The sequence below is a fragment of the Colossoma macropomum genome, unplaced genomic scaffold (assembly GCF_904425465.1).
Source record: "Colossoma macropomum unplaced genomic scaffold, Colossoma_macropomum, whole genome shotgun sequence".
NCBI lineage: Eukaryota > Metazoa > Chordata > Actinopteri > Characiformes > Serrasalmidae > Colossoma > Colossoma macropomum.
The window spans coordinates 25832396-25852537 of NW_023494794.1; the positions used below are offsets into that span (position 1 = coordinate 25832396).

The 20142-nt window shown below is 39.8% G+C and overlaps 1 protein-coding gene across 5 annotated transcripts in view; it reads right to left on the reverse strand.

Annotated features, from left to right (window-relative positions):
- Nucleotides 1–20142, reverse strand: part of rgs3a (regulator of G protein signaling 3a) — a 274848-nt gene that overhangs the window by 108271 nt on the left and 146435 nt on the right. Inside the window, exon 1 of one of the 5 annotated variants that reach the window (XM_036580679.1) lies at nt 10011–10201. The exons of 3 other annotated variants lie outside the window; for them this stretch is intronic. In XM_036580679.1, the coding sequence (XP_036436572.1) occupies nt 10011–10025 (15 nt within the window). In that variant the 5' untranslated portion in view covers nt 10026–10201. Of the gene's footprint in view, nt 1–1180; nt 1280–10010; nt 10202–20142 lie in introns of those variants that run through there. One more of the 5 variants, XM_036580680.1, reaches the window with a different exon arrangement.

The window sequence follows — 20142 nt, forward strand, 5'->3', positions numbered from 1 at the left end:
TAAGTACTTCAATTCAAGCCTGTGATATTAATTGGAGTTGTTTAGGCTGTTGGCTCTTTTAGCCTGTTAGCTACCAGCCTGGTTGCCAGCCCCTCAGTTTAAACCAAAAACAGGTTCTTACTTCGTTAGTATACTCGGTGGTCCATGCGAGCAGCATGAGAGTCAAGGATTATTCCATTAACAGTACAAGGATTTTTTCATGCCGTGGTGCAGTAGTACAACTCAGTCGCCATCGGTGTGTGTATATCATGGATTTTACAACAGCTTCGAACGCAGCTCAGCCAATCAGATTTTAGGGCCGAAACTATACATTTTATAAAATGAATTATACAATTATGTGATGAGTGACGCGATTATGTAAGTAGTAGAGCAACACTAATGAAATATCAAGCTGGAAAACAATTCAGCTACAGTAAATCCAGCATCCATCACCAATTTTAACAGTATATAAACAATCACGTTGCATGATAAATACTCCAAATGCTTCACTGAAAGGAGAGTTCCACTGACTTTCCAAAATTTCTAAATAAAACTGTTCAGATGTGAACAAAGTCAGTCAGAGTGGTCTGATGTGAAACGTTCCTTTCTAAAGGAACCTGGAATTGTTTACTTTTCACAGTGAAGAGTTAACGCCTCTGAAAGTTCCATCACAGAAAGTTATTACATGAAATGGTTATGAATATGCTGCCTGATGTCTGACACACTGTTTTAGGGCAAGTTTATAATAAGATTTTGGCCTAAAATGTATTTTATTCATGGCAGAGAGACACATGGAGGGTGTGGTGAGGCCAAATAGCCCAAAAAAAGCTTATGCTTTCCAGATTTAACATTATTATCATCAGCATTTCATGTAAACACTCAGAACACATGTGTGGGCTTACTGATGATAATGAATTAGAATTAAAATGGCTGTATTTGTGTTGGAGTCATCCTACACCAGCACTGTGTCAGTAGGCTTCTGTACAACAAACCACCCTGACTGACTTTGGTCACATCTCAATCAAAATCATAAGTCCCCTTTAAACACTAACTTCATAGCTTGCAGTTAGTTTTATAGTAGTAACCGAGTAATAAGCTTGAAGTTTAGGTGGTTATGCTGAATATAGGAATGTAGAAGTTCCACAAGCTTGAAACAACAAACCAGATAAACAACACACACGATACACAAAGAGCAACTCACCATGAACACAGAGAGGAGAGAAAAGCAGTGTTTTCACCTGCGCTGGTAAAATCCTAACTCATCAAAGCTCAGAGTGTGTTTACACACTCCACCATCGCTGCAGGAGGGAGCCGACACAATACTGCTCTACTGTCACATGTACAGCCCTCTGTGTGGATCGTCAGAGAGAGAGAGAGAGAGAGAGAGAGAGAGACAATGTGTGTGTGTGTTTGTGTGGGAGAGCGAGGGAGGAGGGTGTGTGTGCGCGAGTGAGAGACAGGAAGAAGAGAGAGAAAGAGAGAGACTATATGTATGTAGGAGAGACAGAATGAGAAGGAAAAGAGATACAGAAAGGAAAGAAAGAGAGACAGAAAGGAGAGAGGAAGAGAGAGATAAATAGAAAGAATGAGAAGGAATACGTATGTGTGTTAGAAAAAGGGGGTGTTAGGGACAGAGGATGGGGAGAGACAATAAAAAAGAAAGAGAGAGGAAGAACAGATATGAAGGAGAGAGTGAGCGAAGAAGGAAAAGAAGGAAAAAGAAAGAAAGAAAGAAAGAAAGAAAGAAAGAAAGAAAGAAAAAGAAGGACTGTGTAAGTAAGTAAGAGAGAGACAGACAGGGAGGGAGGTAAGACAGACAGACAGACAGACAGACAGACACACAGACAGATAGATAGATAGATAGATAGATAAATAGATAGATAGATAGATAGATAGATAGATAGATAGATAGATAGATAGATAGAGGACAGAGGGAGGGGTAAGACAGTGAGAATGTGTGAGAGAGACAAAGACACAGAGAGAGAGAGATTGAGACAGAGTGAGAAAGAGAGAGAGAGAGAGAGAGAGAGAGAGAGAGTCCCTGAGGAGCTGCAGGGAGACTCCCATTTCACACACAGACAGAGGAAGAAGCAGAGAGAGTGATAGAGTGAATAACAAGGCTGAGTGTTCAACGGGAAGACATTAGAGAGGGTGTGTGTGTGTGTGTGTGTGTGTGTGTGTGTGTGCGAGTGTGTGCGTGTGTGTTCCATTAGGCTATGAACTCCCACCCAAGCCGTGGACAAGACAATATGGCTCTGGTCGGTTGCCATGTCCCAAAGGGTACACAGCCATTAACATCCATCACACACGCACACACACACACACACACACACACACACACACACACACTGAGAGCAGGCAGAGTCAGGTGTGTTTGCTCTGTGGAAACACGTCATCCATACAGCAAACATATACACTCACACACCTCCACACTGCAACATGCTCCAACACACCCAATCACAGCACTGAATACTCTCTGCTCTGCTCCGCCTCTACAGCTACAGCCTCATATATCCAAGCTCCGCCCACATTCTTTATAGGGGTGCACTGCAATGGTCACAAGTGGCACTTTTGGTTTTTGGTCAAAAGAGAAGAAAGTTCGAAAAATTTGACCCTTTAAACACATCTACAACGATCTATTAACACTGAGCAAATGATATAAAAATGAGAAAAAGAGATTAAAAATGTTGTTTTTTCCTTCATTCTTCTGCGCTGGTCAGCACAGACGCACTCAAACAGTCTGAGCCGTAGCAGATCGACAGTGATCAAACTGTGCATTATCAGAGCTGGTTTATGAGGAGCCTGGCCACTTCCTATTTCCCCCGTTATATCAAAAACAGCAGAGGGCGCCCTAGAGCGAGTCCTCAGTGAATGGGGGTGAATGGAGCTCAACGGCTAAAAACGAAAAGTTAAAATAGTTTCTAATCACTGAACCAGAACTTTCCTTTAGTTTTAGAAAGTAGAAGGATGGATTTCACTAAAACAGTGAAGAAAACTCACCTGTATGTTTCCTTTATTCTACAGCAAACGGGTTTTGGGCAGCAGGACGCTAACATTACTGCTACTGAGCGCTGATTGGTTGGCGAGCAGAGCAGCTCATTGGCTGTTCGCGCTCACTGACGTCATGAACGTACATGAGGCGCCGTTTTAAACTCCTATAACTCGAGTTTAAAAGCTCTTTAAAATATAACAGCAGTGTTAAAATGTTTTATGCTGTTCTGTGTTCAGGAAATGATTGTGTTCTTTTATCTTAAAATGTTTAAGCATTTATAAACTATGATTTTGCTCAAATGCTCCATCTTAACTCATTCATTTTGGACTGGCTCAGGAGCGCCCTCTAGTGTTTGAGAAACCCAGAAGTCATTACAGAGTGGTGATTCTCCTCTCTACAAGTTCTCTGGTGTTACTGAGTAACATTTAGATCCTGCTGGGGTTCACGTCTGATTCCACGTCAGATTGCAGAGGATGAGGTGTTTTCCATCATAGTAGCACAGGTGCTCCAGAAGATGCCTGTGGAAAACTAGAAGTACTATATTTTAAAGTACTATATTTTACTATGTTTATAATTCATTTTGAAATGTGCAGAAATGTTCTTCTGCACATTGTGTGCAGTTACACATTTCCACCAGAGAGGTCTCCAAATCCCTAAATGTTACATAGTGCTGCTTTAAGCTGTAAAGTGAGGAATTTATATGGCATCAAAACAAATTCAAAATTTGCAAGTGAGGAAAACTGCTCTCGCACGAGGAAAATTACTCTCTGCACACATGGAAAACTACTCTCGCTAGAGTTACTAGTCCAGAAGGAAAAATGTGCTTGACAATCCACATGTTGTTCTTTCTGTCCACTATTAAGCTTCTGATCGCGCAAGAGTTTAATTCATTTTTGACCGTTGTGGGCGGATCCCAACGTATGATTGGTTACTGCTGATTTCTTGAACTGTGTTGTGATTGGCTGGCTGTCGGTGGTCATCAGAGCTTTTGCTGCATATAAAAAAACGGGAACAGGACTTTCCCTCTAGAAGAAGACCTTCATAGCTGAAACGCTGCCTGTCATTGCTTAATTCTATCTTTGTGAATGTTCAGTAATCATGATTAATCACTCTCAGCCAGTCTGAAACCATTTTATAGAAATATTATATTGTTCTTATAGTTGAAACGATACTTATGATTATTAAATCAATGCTGTAACTTACTTTTTAAGTAATTGACTGCATGCTAATAGGTGTCTTCGACACGCGAGTGTGGTTTCCTTGCACGAGTAGTTCTCTTCATGTGTGTGAGGGGTTTTCCTTGTCCGCGAGTGTAGGTTTCCACGTGCACAAGAGTAGTTTTCCTTGTGCAAGAGAAGTTTTCCCCGCTTGCAAATTTTAAATTGGATTTGATGCATAAATTTACTCCATCGTAGCCTAATAGTTTATTAACGCCATAAAATATTTCAGCGTAACAGTTTAAGAATAGAACGTTACATATTATTTAATATTATTCAGCTGTTTACAATGCAATTAGTCTTCTCTGGGTCTCTGTCAGTTCTATTTCTCAACACCGTGGTTATGTATTATCAGCTTTATTATGTAAATTAAAAAGCATTAATAAAAAGGAAAATTTAATTAAAAAAAAAAAGGTTGGTTTTCAGCAGAGTGCATCCTTAATTTCGGTTCTGGTCAATAACTTTCTTTTTGGTGCATCAATAATTTGTTCATTTTGTAAGTATGTGAAAAGTCACGCTGTTAGAAAACACTGATGTACTTTGCTTTAATGTTGCATAATCAAGCTACACTAACCAGTTTTTATAGCAATATACAAACTTTACAAAGATGCTTCTTTAAAGGCTCTGTAGCAAAGGCAATGGTTCTGTTTAGAACCTTGAGTTCTATATAGAATCATTTCAGGCTTTAATGTTTTTATTTTTTTGCATGGTGAAAGCGTTTTTTTAGTTTGATAAAGAATATGTTGCGTATGGTTCTGGATAGAGCCCTTTTTGACAATGGTTCTAGCACTAAAAAGGTTCTGCTATTGTTACAAGCTTGACATTGTAACAACAGAACACCAGAACTCCTTTGGTGCTACATAGAACTGGTTTCAAAACTATACAACACTTTCTTCATCAATCTGAATTTCACCATACAAAGAACCATTTAAGCATACAGAACTTATTGTTCTATGTAAAACCACTGCCTTTACTAAAGACCCCTTGAAGTACCATCAGAACTGGAATCGGGCCTGAAAGTTCATGATCAGTGGGCTCCTACTTTGCTTATTGAATTGCAATGTAACAACAAGAGCTTTCAAATTACGAAAGAAACAAGGCGTCCCCAAACTTCTGGCATGCAGAGTGCAAATCCAGGCACATCATCATTTTCCATCTCTCCTTGTCTCCGTAGTTTTAATGAATGGGCCTGGGTTTCTAATTCGTTAATGAGTCCAGTGGGAGGCAGCAGGATCAAATACGTCCTCCTGTGCAGAGGAGTGCTCTCCAGCTCTTCCGCTTACGTCCTGCAGTCAGCGCCAGACTGTTAATGTGTGTGTGTGTCCTAACTTTGTGGCAAAATTACATTAAAAAATGGAGCAAACCTACGTGACCAACAGCAGCTCTGCATTTCCATTTCTTTTTGCATACTATGGCTAAGCTGAGGGTGTAGGACAGGGGTCTTCAATTAAAATTCAGGAAGGTCCAGATAGAGAAAATTTCCTCAAGCAAAGGTCCGGAACATCATAATGTCTAACCTGCATCATGATTCAGTGTATAACATTATGACCACCTCCTTGTTTCTACGCTCATTGTCCATTTTATCAGCTCCACTTACTATATAGGTGCACTTTGTAGTTCTACAGTTACAGACTGTAGTCCATCTGTTTCTCTGCATACTTTGTTAGCCCCCTTTTACCCTGTTCTTCAGTGGTCAGGACCCCCATGGACCCTCACAGAGCAGGTATAATTTGGGTGGTGGATCATTCTCAGCACTGCAGTAACACTGATGTGGTGGTGGTGTGTTAGTGTGTGTTGTGCTGGTCTGAGTGGATCAGACACAGCAGTGCTACTGGAGTTTTTGAACACTGTGTCCACTCACTGTCCACTCTATTAAACACTCCTATCTTGTCAGTCCACCTTGTAGATGTAAAGTCAGAGACGATAGCTCATCTGCTGCTGCACAGTTTGTGTTGGTCATCCTCTAGTCCTTCATCAGTGGTCACAGGACGCTGCCCACAGGACGCTGATGGCTGGATATTTTTGGTTGGTGGACTATTCTCAGTCCAGCAGTGACACTGAGGTGTTTAAAAAATGTGTACTTAAACTTTGTTAAACTTTAAAGTCTGAAGTTTATACCATCAAACAGTAATGTAAAATTTCAGACAACTTAAAAAACTAAATTTCAAAACTTAACTCAGTTTCCTCAAAAAGTTCGACTAAACCGAACTTGTCAGGGTTTACAGTGTAGATAACAGTGTCTGAAACCACATAAGCAAGTCCATTAGAGATTAATTAACGTTTGTGCCAAGCAAGTGAAGACTAAGGCTTTGTTCACACAGCAGAAAAAGTGGCCCACATCTGATCTTTTTCTTCATACGTGACACAGATTTGAGACGCTTTCATATGTGGTACTGAAATCCGATATGTATCCGATCTGCGGCAATGCGACTCAGTCTGAACAGCCAGATCAGAATTCATGCGGCTTTTACGTCAATCCAAATCCACATTGGTCATAATTTAGTGCTGCTGAGACTCATAAACATTTGGGATGATGTTTCTGTACCAAAAAAATTAGAAGAGACTCCTCCAAACCCCTCTATGTTTGAAGAGATTTCGAAAGAAATGGCCAAACGCGTCCAGAGGAGAGCGAGGCTGCAGCGTCAAATAGACAAGTCTGAGAGCAAAGTTTAAAGAATCCGAGGACGCGACCCAAAGAAGTGACCGCGTCCTTTTTATAGCAAACTTGAACACATTCTGGGTGATGAGCCCAGCTGTCAGTCAGTGAAGCTTCATGATGGCTCCTGTGATGCTGGCGAAGATTAAACTGAAACTTGATCTGCATTTGTTTACATCTGGATGAGCCACGTGAAGCAACGTGAAGCTCTGTTCTTTTGTGCATGCAGGTCAGTTCAGGAGCTGATCTGTTCAGACTGATGTCACATACAGGTCACGTTTAAAAGATAATGTGAACAACCAAACAAAAACATCAGATTTGGTGAGAAAATCAGATTTGGGACACTTCTACCTGCTGTTTGAACATAGCCATAGGCATGTGGTTAGCGCAATGCTAATTAGTGGGGTATAAGTTTCCATTAGTGCAAAGCTAAAAGGTCAGACGCCAAACATCATGGCTGATTGACCATATTTGGCATAAAGGAAGAAAAAATTTATTTCTGGCCAAACAATAACTTTAAAGCATTCGGATCAGTTCTCTAAACTATAAAAAGTGTTTCGGTCCCACTTTATATTGTCTCTAATAACTGTGTAATTACACATGAATACCATATGCAATAACACTGTAACTACTGATGATTTAGTCAATGTTACAAATGGATTAAAGTACAGCCTATGTAATTACACATGTGTATCAACTTCAGTTTTGGTTAATGTAATTACACAAGTGTAACTTCTACACAGGAACTTTCCTGTAGCGTAGTGTTAAAGTTACACTAAAATAAGTGGACAGTTCCTGTCCTGCTACAACTATTAAGATACACTTGTGTAATTACATAAGCTGTACTTCTATAATCATCTGTAACAGTGACTAAATCATTAGTAGTTACATTGTTGTTGCATATGTTGTTCACATGTAACTACACAGTTATTATAAAGTGGGACCATTTTTTCCTAGTTCAACCTAAAAAATGACTTCATGTGGTAACAAGCAATTAACTTAGTTTTACTCAACAAATTACTTTGATTTAAAAAAAAACCTCATTCAAAGTATTTAGACTGAATAAAACCAATTTTAGGCTGAACCACGAAACACTTTCTACAGTATAAGTATTATAGGAAAATGGAGTTTCAACACCTGTTTGATGGTATAAACCTCAGGATACAATCTGCCAAGACAGCTTCTAGACCTGACTAATTAAATGCGGCATGAGAAGTAGAAAGGAAGCTACATTTATGCAGTTAACACGCTCTTATCTCACGCTGATTTTATCACCAGGAGTCACTCATGAGGCAATAAGACCTGCAGGGCGCATACGCACACATTTCCACGCTCGTGTAAAACAGTATGTCCTGTAAACACATCACTGAGTGAACACAAACCTATAAAATCCTGAACACTGAACACACAGTCCAGTGCACTTTAGTCCCGTACAGTAAACAGAGAAAATCAGCACTCAGAAACGGTTTCAGACTCTTATAGTTCAATCAGCTAAACACACTAAGCTCACTAGTAAAACTGCACTTAACAATGGAACATGGTTTTGTGCGATATATATATATATATATATATATATATATATATATATATATATATATATGTGTGTACATATATATTAGCTTACCAATATTGACAAATAGCAAAAACCTATTATTAAAATATTCTGTGACCACTGATGAAGGACTAAAGGATGACCAACACAAACTGTGCAGCAGCAGATGAGACTGACAAGGTAGGAGTGTCTAATAGAGTGGACAGTGAGTGGACACAGTGTTCAAAAACTCCAGCAGCACTGCTGTGTCTGATCCACTCATACCAGCACAACACACACTAACACACCACCACGACATCAGTGTTACTGCAGTGCTGAGAATGATCCACCTCCCAAGTAATACCTGCTCTGTGGTGGTCCTGTTGGGGTTCTGACCATTGAAGAACAGGGTAAAAGGGGGTAACGAAGTCAGTCTGTAATTGTAGAACCACAAAGTGTTCCTATATGATAAGTGGAGCTGATAAAATGCACAATGAGTGTAGAAATGAGGAGATGATTTTAATGTAAAAGCTGATCGATAAATGTGAGAATGCATATTGCTATCAGTGAGTATCAGTATCAGGCTGATATCAGCAGAAAACGCTGGAGGGAAAACGTGAATGAATCGGATCCAACAAATCTGACCTGAAACTGCACTCACTCACGCTGTGTGATGTCATGTTGTTAGCTGTGTATCTGAGGAGTGCTTGGCAGGTTTGAGAGCATCATAGCCTACTTTTAGTGGAGAGCTTCAATTAAAATGACTCATTTGAAACCTTAATGATTTTTTAAAGAACAAGTGTCAGATAAATATTGCGCTGTTGTTGGAACAAAACCTCCAAAAATCTCCAAAATGGTAACTTTACAGGAGAAGGAAAAAACCTACTCTACTTTTAATGGAAGTCAATGGAACCAGAATTTTTTCCAAGTCGTTTTGGGTCATTTCTTTTAGTCCATTTTTCACGAAATTTACACACAATATAAAGGACAACATGCATTTTCAAATTATTTCAAAAACTGAAAAACAACAAAAATAGACATACAAGGTATTCTTCAGACAGCAGCGATTGGCCAATAGTTCCAATATCAATATCAGAAGAAAAAAGGTACTAAACTGTCACTGCATCTCAGTACCTTTAGTCAGGGAACATAACTGAACTATAATCCACTGAGATAATATTTTCTAAGCTGTACTGACTCCACACACCCCGTCTCGTCTCCAGGCTTTTATTTTACTGTTCTGTTTTAAAACATTCGGTTATGAAAAGATACAAATACAAACTTTTCACCTGGAAAAACTTATTTAAGGTGTACAATCGAACCTTAAAACCACTGTTGTACCTTTGAGGGAACATTTACCTGCACAGTACCTTTATTTCTAACACAGCACCTAAAATCTGAACACTGCACTTGAAGTCTTCGCAGTAAACAGAGACTCAAATTCTGACTAAATACCCTGAAATGCATAGTAAGGTTCTCAATACTTAGTGTAACATTAAAATGCTGTAATACTGAAAAAGCAGCTGGACTCTCACGAGGCAGTTTAGTCAGTCCTGATGAAGAAACACAAAGCAGCCAAATGCAGCAATTACACATTCCACAACACACACACAGTAAGTGAATAAGCAGGTGTACCTTAGAAACAGGCATCAGGCGGCCGGCGGCGCGTCAGAGAGGCAGCGAGAGGAGGACGCAGTGGACGTGTGTGTTTGTGCGAATGTGACGGCTAAAGTGTGAGCTGAGAATTCCTCTCAGAAGATGCCCTTTCCCTCTCTCTCTCTCTCTCTCTCTCTCTTGTCTGCTCCTGCTCCTTCTCCCCGCTGTCTCTCTCTCTTTACCTTTCTCTTTACCTCTCTCGCTCTTTCCCTTGCTCTCTCTCTCTCTCTCTCTGGTTCTTTCCCTTTCTCTCTCTCTCTCTCTCTCTCTCTCTCTCTCTCTCTCTCTCTCTCTCTCTTTTTTCTGCTCCTACTTCTTCTCCTCTCTTTCTCTTTCTCTTTCTCTTTCTCTCTCTTTCCCTTTCTCTTTATCTTTCTCGCTCTTTCCCCCCTCCTCTTTCTCTCACTCCCTCTTGCCCCTCCTTTCTAAATCCCTCTATCTCTCACTCTCCTTCCTTCTCTCTGTCTATTTCTCTTTCTCTCTTGCTGTCTTCTCACTCTCTATCTCTGTTTCTTTGTATCTCTCTTTTTTCCTCTCTTTCCTTCACTCTTTCTCTCCTTGCTCTCTTTGCCTCTGCAGCCCCTGTTCTCTCTCTGTCTTTCTCTCTCTGCGAGCAGTGTGTGTGTGTGTGTGTGTGTGTGTGTGTGTGTGTGTGTGTATACGCATGTGCTCACTACCTCTCCGTCTGCCTGTCATCTCTCTCTCCGTCTCACACCCTTTCGTATTCGTCCATCCCTGTGCTTTTTTTCCCTCATTCATATACTCGTCCTCTCTCTCTCACACAGTAAATTACGGCTGTGCTCTCTTTGCTCTACGTCTGGATCCAGAGCTCCAGCGTGTGTCAATGTGCTGAACCGCTGGAGGAGAAAAGAAGGAAAGAGAGACTGACAGAAAGAGGGAGAGAGAGAGAAAGAGAGAGAGAGGGGGCAAAAAAGAGGACAGAAAAAAGCGAGAGAGAAAAGGAGAAAGAGGGAAAGACAGAGAGGAAAGAGAGCAGAAGAGAGGGAGAGAGACAGAGAAAGAGAGAGGGAGAGCAGAGAGAAAGAGAGACAAACAAAGAGGAGCTATAGAAAAAAAAGAAGAAAGGAGGAGGGAAAGAAAAGTTGGAGAGAGACGGCAGATGGAGAGACAGAAACAAATTGAAGAGGAAAGGAGAGAGAAAGAAAGAGATAGAGAGAGAGAAAGAGAGCAGGAGGAGAGAGAGAAAGAAAGAGAGAGAGGGAGAGAGAAAAACGCAAAGGAGAGAAAGAGGGAGAGAGAGAAAAAGATAAAGAGAAGAGAGAAAGGTAGGGAGAGAGAAAAGAGCAAGGAGAGAGCAGAGGCAGAGAGAAGGAGGGAGAGAGAAAAAGAGATGGAGAGAGAGAGAGAGAGAGAGAGAGAGAGAGAGAGAATGGGGTGGTGTTCATGTGCTTTTCTCTGAGGAGCGTCCCGTGCCACTGTGGGCTATTTTTGGCAGCGGCGGCCGGACCATGAAATCAAAGCCCCGCAAAGGAAACGGGCACATGCCTCACACACACACACATCTCACACACACACACACACACACACGCCTCACACACACACACACACACACACACACACGCATCACACACACACACACACGCCTCACAAACACACACACACAAACGCACACAGTCCCTAACTGCGGTATCTGATGAAAATTCAGTCCACTGCAGTTCCCACTAGCCAGAATGCGTCTATTTTAAACTGTGTGGGTGGGATTTTGGGGGGAGTCTGTTTTTGTATACGGTGTTTTTGCTTATGTAACATGTTTTTCTGTAAATATTCAAAACAAGCCCAAATCTGGCTGTGTTCAAACTTGTGATGCAGACAATGATCCCGTGTAGCAATCTAACTAGCCTAATCTACAAGGTCATACGTCCATTATGTACTCAAAGGTTTATGACTCAAACACTACGGTGACTCTATACAATCACATGTCCTACATAATCCTAAAAAACAGAATGAAAAGAATTAAAGGGGAACTCCACAGATTATTCAGAATTTCTGCGTAATTAAGTGGTTACGATGTAAACAAACTCATTCGCTGTGTTTGGTGTGAAATGCTCCATTCAAGAGAAACATACTGAGTCAGAACTGTTCACGGTGGTGGTGACAGGAACCTGGAGCCGTATTACAGAAACTTCCTACCTTTTTTGTCTTAACTTAAGATCTGACAGATACGATTTTTCACAAATTCGTATTACGGAAGCAAATCTTATCTTGATTTAGGACTCTTATCTTACAGCGTCTTTTCTTATCTCAGGTTAGGAAATCTTAATCGATTGAAGTCGACAATCAACTGTCATGTCTGTTCGCTAGCAACCGACCATGCGCGCACAGCTGAAACGTAAACACGTAATCAAGTTGGTTAGCCAGACAGCTAACATTAGCTACTGTTACTGTAATGTAAAAAAGGTCAAACGAAACTAAAGCGCGATAAACTGAAAGTTAAGAATATTGTGTCAGCGCTTCAGGCAGTTTATCAGATTCGCCACACAGTTTCAGTCTCCATTTCCCAAACGCTTTAGCCGAGCGCGCTAATGTTACTCCTCCTAAAAAACAGACACATGTTTATCTCCTCGTTATTCACCACCATCACTGTAATATTTCATCATCAACACACGAAGGTAGTAAGAGGGGACAGTGGAGTTTGTTTCTGTGCAGTTTGAGGTTTTAAAACACTGTAAGAAAAGAAAACCTCACAAGTCAAAGCACCGTTTTCAGTGTACATAAATGTAGCGTCATTATGTTAATTATAGTGAACTGTGCTGTCTGACACTGCATAAGACAATAGAAACAGATGGTTAAACAGAACTTAATGTTAAACTTAAAGTTTCTATCTATCGCTCTGGGGATGTTTTAAAGTTAGGACACAATTTAAGAGATTCTGTCTAGTTAGGATGTTTCTCTAATACTGCTTTCTTCTCTGGAGTAATGATAAGATTATGAACTTAAGAACTGTTATTCTGTAATAGATTCTGTCCTAAATTCAGTCCTAACTAAAGTTGACATGGTGACTAAGCAGATAAGATAAGAATTCAGAGGTTTCTGTAATACGGCCCCTGATGTCTAAAGAGTTTACTGCCTCTAAAAGCTCCCACACAGGAAGTTATTACATAAAATACACTGCCTGCTGCCGTTGCGAGAAATAGTCTTAAATTTTAAACAGCCTTGCATTCTGAGCACATTCACGTGTTTCAGCATTACAGAACAGATTCAAAATGTATGTAAACATATGCAAATTCAGTCTTAAAATCATGCAAACCCAAAATGACCTTTGATTCCTGCCCACTGCTTCGGTCAGCAATATTTTGCGCTGAATCATGATTTACTAAATGACTGTAAGAGCTTACTAGTTGATGATGTGCAACTATGTGTTTATGGAAAAATAAGCTCTGTTATGTTGTTTACAATTCAAGCAGGTTCAGAGTGCAAGTTTGAAATCTGTAATTTTGAGATTATCTGTGCTTTAAATGCTACAGATCAGAATATAATTACTCAACATTCCATTACACGTAATGTTTTATATGCAGTGAGCAGATTATTATAAGTCAAAAGTTTTACTTTTTATATGAAAATGAAAATCTTAGAGATTTTATCTCAGTTTGAAAACAAAGTACCAAAATTCGAGGAAGGAACTGCAAAAAATACCACATAAAAACAGTTCTTAAAACCTTTGATTCAAGTGAATTTCAAGAATGTAGTAAGTAGATGTAGTAAGTTAACCGGCCCAATGCATTTTAACTAAATAGTGAACAAAGAATTCAGTTTGGTTACATACATACATCATCTAAACCGCTTATCCTTCTGGGTCACAGTGGGGTGCTGGAGCCTATCCCAGCTGTCATTGGGCGGAAGGCAGGATACACCCTGGACAGGTTGCCAGTCCATCGCAGGGCAGACAGACAGACATACACAATCACAGACACATTCACACCTAGGGGCAATTCAGCATGTCCAAGCAGCCTGACTGCATGTTTTTGGACCGTGGGAGGAAACCCACACAGACACGGGGAGAACATGCAAACATGCAGACAGAAATGACCCTGGTCACCCGGCCAGGAATTGAACCCAGGTCCTTCTTGCTATCCCAACCCACTACCCACTGCGCCATCGTGCCGCCCAGGTTGGTTACAATTAGATAAATAGTTTATTCATATTCTTTATAAGATCATAAGACTTATAGCTGTAAGGATAAAATCATGATTAATAATTTTGTTATTTATTATAGAGCCCAAATGCTGAAATTCAGACTTCTAAATAATGCAGCTTACTAACTAGGTTTTCCAATATTTCCGTTTTTAAACACATTTGAATTGTTGTTGTTTACTATACTGTGTAATGGCATTTGGCATTAAAAGAAATACAGTATTATGTAAAAACAAACAAACTAAAAACACTCGAGATTTATCTTATGATTTTGAATCTTAGGGCACTTCTTTCAGCCCACAAAAGATTTCTTAGATGTGAAAGTCTCTTCTACAGAGCTGACTTACTTGAAATGCGTAGCTGATTTTGTGATTCTGTTAGCAATTGAAGTCAATCCAAAAAATGTTATTTACCTTATTCGTTCATGGTAATTTGTTTCTTAATCTTGCACCAAAATGTTATGACTTTTACATTGAAATCCTCTGATTTTTGATTATGTCATTATGTACCAGCAGGTGGGGAAAATAATACTAACTAATAATATCATGTTCCACCTCTTTCTCCCAAAACACCCACCTATCAGAGACTCTCCCTGATACTGTGCTGCACTCAGAAATACTTCACAGTAAATGTGTTTTAATTTCACAGTTTGGCCACATTCACCAGCTGAATTTTTACACTTTCAGAAATATGCATCTTTAATAACAAAACATCTTTTTCGCCAGGCTTGGGCACTATTTAATAATAATCAGCACTTTATTTGCTTGTGAAAGCACACAGTCCACTGCAGCTCAGAGTGACTTTCTATGCTATCTTTAGGTTATTTTAGCTAAATGATTTAATCCCAATCTTATTTAATACTTAGTACTCGACTTCATTCTCATTTTAAAAATTGTTGCATGCATTTGGAAGCTGCTGGTTTGGGCTCATTCCTGTTTCTTCTTTGCCAAAACTTGAGATGCTAAGAGCTCCCCCCTGTGGAGAAACGTCAGACTGCTAGAGGTGAGTGAGTGAGTGCATGTGTTTTCTTTTTAATCAACATTTTTAATAAATATTTTCTTTTCAAAGCAACTCCTGGCTGTTTTTGGCACTGAGCATTCTTATTAATTATAAATACAACATATGTACAATAAACATGTTCTGTAATTCTGCCAACTTTGGCCGTCTTTGGTTCACAAACATAAACAGAAACAAGGAAAATGAAGGTCCACAGATACGACTGAATCACTTCACACTACCACCACACCATGTGAGTGTGTTCAAGTAAACAAAGAGGCTTTCTTTACTAAATTTCAAACCTGCGACCCTATGTGTTTGTGTGTGTGTGTGTGTTCTTGTAGTGCTATACTTGTGAGGACCCTATGTCCTCACTATGATTCATATGATATATGAAATCTTTGCTTAAGTGAGGACATTTTGCTGGTCCTCACTTGAGCATGTGTTGTTTTCACCACAATTACTTTTTTATTTGAAAACTAAACGAGCAGAAAAAATGCCTTTTGGATACTGTGGTTAAGGTTAGGCTCAGATTTAGGTTTAGGTGTAGTGTTATTTAGCTGCAGTAACACAAAAATCAATAGAAACTTATGGACTTCCTCATATGTATAACAAGACAAACGTGTGTGTGTTTGTGTGTACGTGTGTGTGTGTGTTTGTGTGTGTGTGTGATGTTTGTGTGCTAAAAGAATGCATGCGTATGTGAGAAGCTGACTTCGTTTCATGTATCAGAGTTTATGTGATATAGCCGTCTTCTGGAATTAGCCGCAAAAAAAAGAAACATTAAGCTGATTAACTGGTAAACATTATTCATTAGTTACGAAATAAACGAGCACATCAAAGAGCATTATAACAGATAATAATTCATGCATTAAAAAAACATGACGGATGCCTTGAACCTCTGTAATGATTATTTAACGGGCAATACATTTTACATTCCTCCATCACTCTTCTTCATTCGCTTATATTATTATATTATTTATTATATTATATGGCGAGCGCACTATAAAATGAACATTAACATCACAGCATCCATTCAGAGAAAAAAGAAAAGCAGATGTACGCTGCATCTCTCAAAGTTAAATCAAGATGTAATAAATGACTTTTCTGAACTTGGGACCTGTTACATCATCTAACGTAGGCACCTCCAGTTGCGTAACACAGCAGTTATTAATAGCAGAACATTTTGCTTCTGTGGAATCAAACAAAACAAGATCCATCAAGGAGAGGCCATTAATGTTTAAGCCATTGTGAGGGAATTGATCCAGTGCGATGATGGATGCTGAAGTAAAGCTGAAAAGGCATGTGTTTCTGAAGACCACAGAGCAGCAGCTACTAAACTACTAAGACTGCACAATATACTGTTTATTTATCGTTATCACAAATTTGGCCTTTGCAATACCGATAATCGCAGAAGGCTTACTTTTTTATTGTTATTATTATTTCTGACCAATCACGTGGTCCAGACGAGTTTATGTGGGTGCTTTGTGAATCGAGTCATTCTCGAGACCAAAGGGAATCTAAATGATGGTCATAATAATGTAGGCCAATCTTTAAAGGGTCTATTTCTGACGTTTTTTCTTGAATTAATTTTTTTTTAACTGGCAAAAAGAGTCAATTTATTTTTACATCACTATTTTCCAAACTCTTTTTACTTAGGCTGTCTTGCTACTGTGTCTTTAACCCTTGTGTGGTGTTGATGTGTTTGTTACTCAGTGGTCTGGTGGACCCACCACATTATTGTTTTGTTAAATCAATACAGCCATAACGATTTATGTAGAAATACCACATCAAAAGTGCTCTGGGGTTCAAACCAGCAACCTTCTGCTCACAAGGCTGGTACCTTAACCTCCAGTCCACGACTGCCCCCCAGAAACAAAGGGCTTCCCAGACCAGGAATAAAACCCAGGCCGCAGTGGTGAGAGCACTGAATCCTAGCTTGACATCCTAAAAACTCAATTCAAACTCAAATCAATTCAAAAATGGGCACTTTTTGCAGCTCAGTCTCCACAATTGGACTGTATTGAATGGGTAGTGAACTGTATGTGTGACTGTTTAATAGTGTTTATCCTCTACAATGAAGTCTTTTATTCAAAAATGGGAAAAAATCCAAATGTTTCAATGATATAAACATGGTAGTCGTGTCACATCAATGGCAGTGTGCTGTTTTGTCCACATCATTCAACCCTACCAGTTTCATTACAACAAAAATACGAGAGTGACTGGGAGTCCAGACATCCAGCGATGAGGAAAAGCTGCTGATGGTTGGACAGGATTGTAGTCAGGATTGTGCAAATGTTCAGGTTTGCTATCTAATAAGCACTAAAATGGCATTTATAGGCATAAACATACAGTACATACACAACCAAACAGACGAAAACACATAGCGTTTAGCAAAAAACAAGGTTACTGCAGAGGCGGCAACACTGACAGACAAGCAGATATACACTTGGGATTCTGACAACAGTGTGTGTTTATAACACTCGCAGTGCTCGTAGTGAGACATCGGCATAGAGTCTGAATCTGTTTACAGACCAGTGAGGTAAAAAACAGAGTGGAGAGTTAATTTGCCGCTCGGCTTCCTGTCCACTGCCAGCCACTGACTCTACACCAGCTCTGACCTATTAAATGATGCTAAAAAATCAAATTTGCACACTCCTCTTACCCCAAATGCCATCAAAGGCATGTTTGGTATCTAAAGATTTGCTTCTTTGTTTTTTTTTTTTTGTTTTTCCCCACTTTAGTCACATCCAATTCCACCCACTAGCTACATTCTCCTTCAAAGATGGTTCTTCAAGGGTTCTTTAGTAAAGGCTTTGGTCGAGTTCAATCATGCTTAAATCGTTTTTTGAATGGTGAAATGGTTCTTCAGGTTGATGGAGAATGACCATATAACCATATGACCATGATGCAAACTCTGGTATATATCATAGTTATTGGAATGTTCCACTTTTTTATGAGGGGGAACAGGTTTGGGTAACAGTATTGTGCATGAAAAGTTCAAATGATTTTCTTGTTACATTAAATAAATTAATCGGAAAAAATAATTCCATTCCATTTTAATATTGGAATATTGGAATTCCATATATATATATATATATATATATATATATATATATATATATATATATATATATATATATATATATATATATGTATATTAGTGTGTGTTGTGCTGGTGCGAGTGGATCAGACACAGCAGTGCTGCTGGAGTTTTTAAACACTATGTCCGCTCACTGTCCACTCTATTAGATGCACCTGCATTGTCAGTCCACCTTGTAAAGTCAGAGACGGTAGCTCATCTCTTGCTGTATAGTTTGTGTTGGTCATCCTCTAGTCCTTCATCAGTGGTCACAGGACGCTGCCCACAGGACGCTGTTGACTAGATACTTTTGGTTAATAGGCTATTCTCAGTCCAGCCCTGACACTGAGGTGTCTGATCCACTCAGACCAGCGCAACACACACTAACACACCACCACCACGTCAGTGTTACTGCAGTGCTGAGAATGATCCACCACCCAAATAGTACCTGCTCTGTGAGGGTCCATGGGGGTCCTGACCACTGAAGAACAGGGTAAAAGGGGGCTAACAAAGTATCAGAGTTACAGTCTGTAACTGTAGAACTACAAAGTGCACCTATATAGTAAGTGGAGCTGATAAAATGGACAATGAGCGTAGAAACAAGGAGGTGGTCATAATGTTATGCCTGATCGGTGTATATATATATATATATATATATATATATACACCCAGATTGTAATTGTGGTGTTTCTGGTAGATTTTAAGGAATATACTTTATGAAGAAGTTCAACGTCAGTGATCATCATATAAAGACTGGATATTAAGGTTGGATACAGACATGTTTTTTGACCACTACAATGTCCATTTTAAACATTTTATTTTAAGCTAAAGCACATATTTCTTCACTTTTTATGATAATAAAACAAAAAAACATAAACTTTAATGCTTTTAAAAAGGTAACGGGACATAAATTCAAATCTAGTCATGGAAAGTGCCACCTATATTCTGTCTAAAGGAGAGACTGTGTAAATATGTTGTTATACTCATAAGCAGCTCCAGCACTGCCTTTTGCATGTAACATGCTCCTATTAAGCTTGCAGTGTTAAAGAAAACGTGTATGTGTGGCTGCCCACTTGTGTGAGGCAAAAGATACCACTCAGATGGTTGGACAGGCGGGCAGTTAGGGCCTATTTTTAGCCTCTGGGAGGCAGACACCTCTATAAGGCTTTGCCTCTGGAGATTTAAAGAGAAAGCCTTAGTAATAAAAGTCTAGCATGTGATCTTCGTACACTCAGTCCAGCATGTGATCCCCTCACAAGAATGCAAGTATCATTCAGTAACCAAACGAATAAAAAGAGAGACCATACAGGTACCTGTAAATTTAGCTTAGCTTAGCTTAGCTTAACTATGCTAAAACTAGAAAGCAGTTGATTAGTGTAGCGTAGTACGGTGTGACTGGTATAACTTTGCATTGCTGAGTTATATTCTGAAGTGACTGTTACTGCTCATGCCTGCATGCGCTAAACTTAGCTATCAGCAATTAGCTTACATTCCTTGAACTGCTACCAGTGAGATGAACAATGCTCAAGCATTTCAGCAAGGAAAATGCAAAAAAAGATGAAAAAGGGGCCAACTGTGCAGCTGTGTAAATTTGCTTTACCCCTCGTGTGCTAGCTCTGTGTCTAATACCGTCCAGAAGGCAATCTCCAGAAGCTCCAGGGTGGGGTGAGCTCACAGGCTTATGTCAGCGGGCCAGAGAGAAGCGATGGGGAGGGTAATGGGGGGGGCTGGGGGAATAGACTGTGGGCACAGAGAGGTGGCCTGGCGGCTCCTGAAATAGAAACGTCAGCCTCTTACACAAGAGGGAGCGGGAGAGGGTCGAAAGCTCGCTGACCAGGTGGTGTGACGTTATGTGGTGAGAGGGAGAAGGGGGATATGACT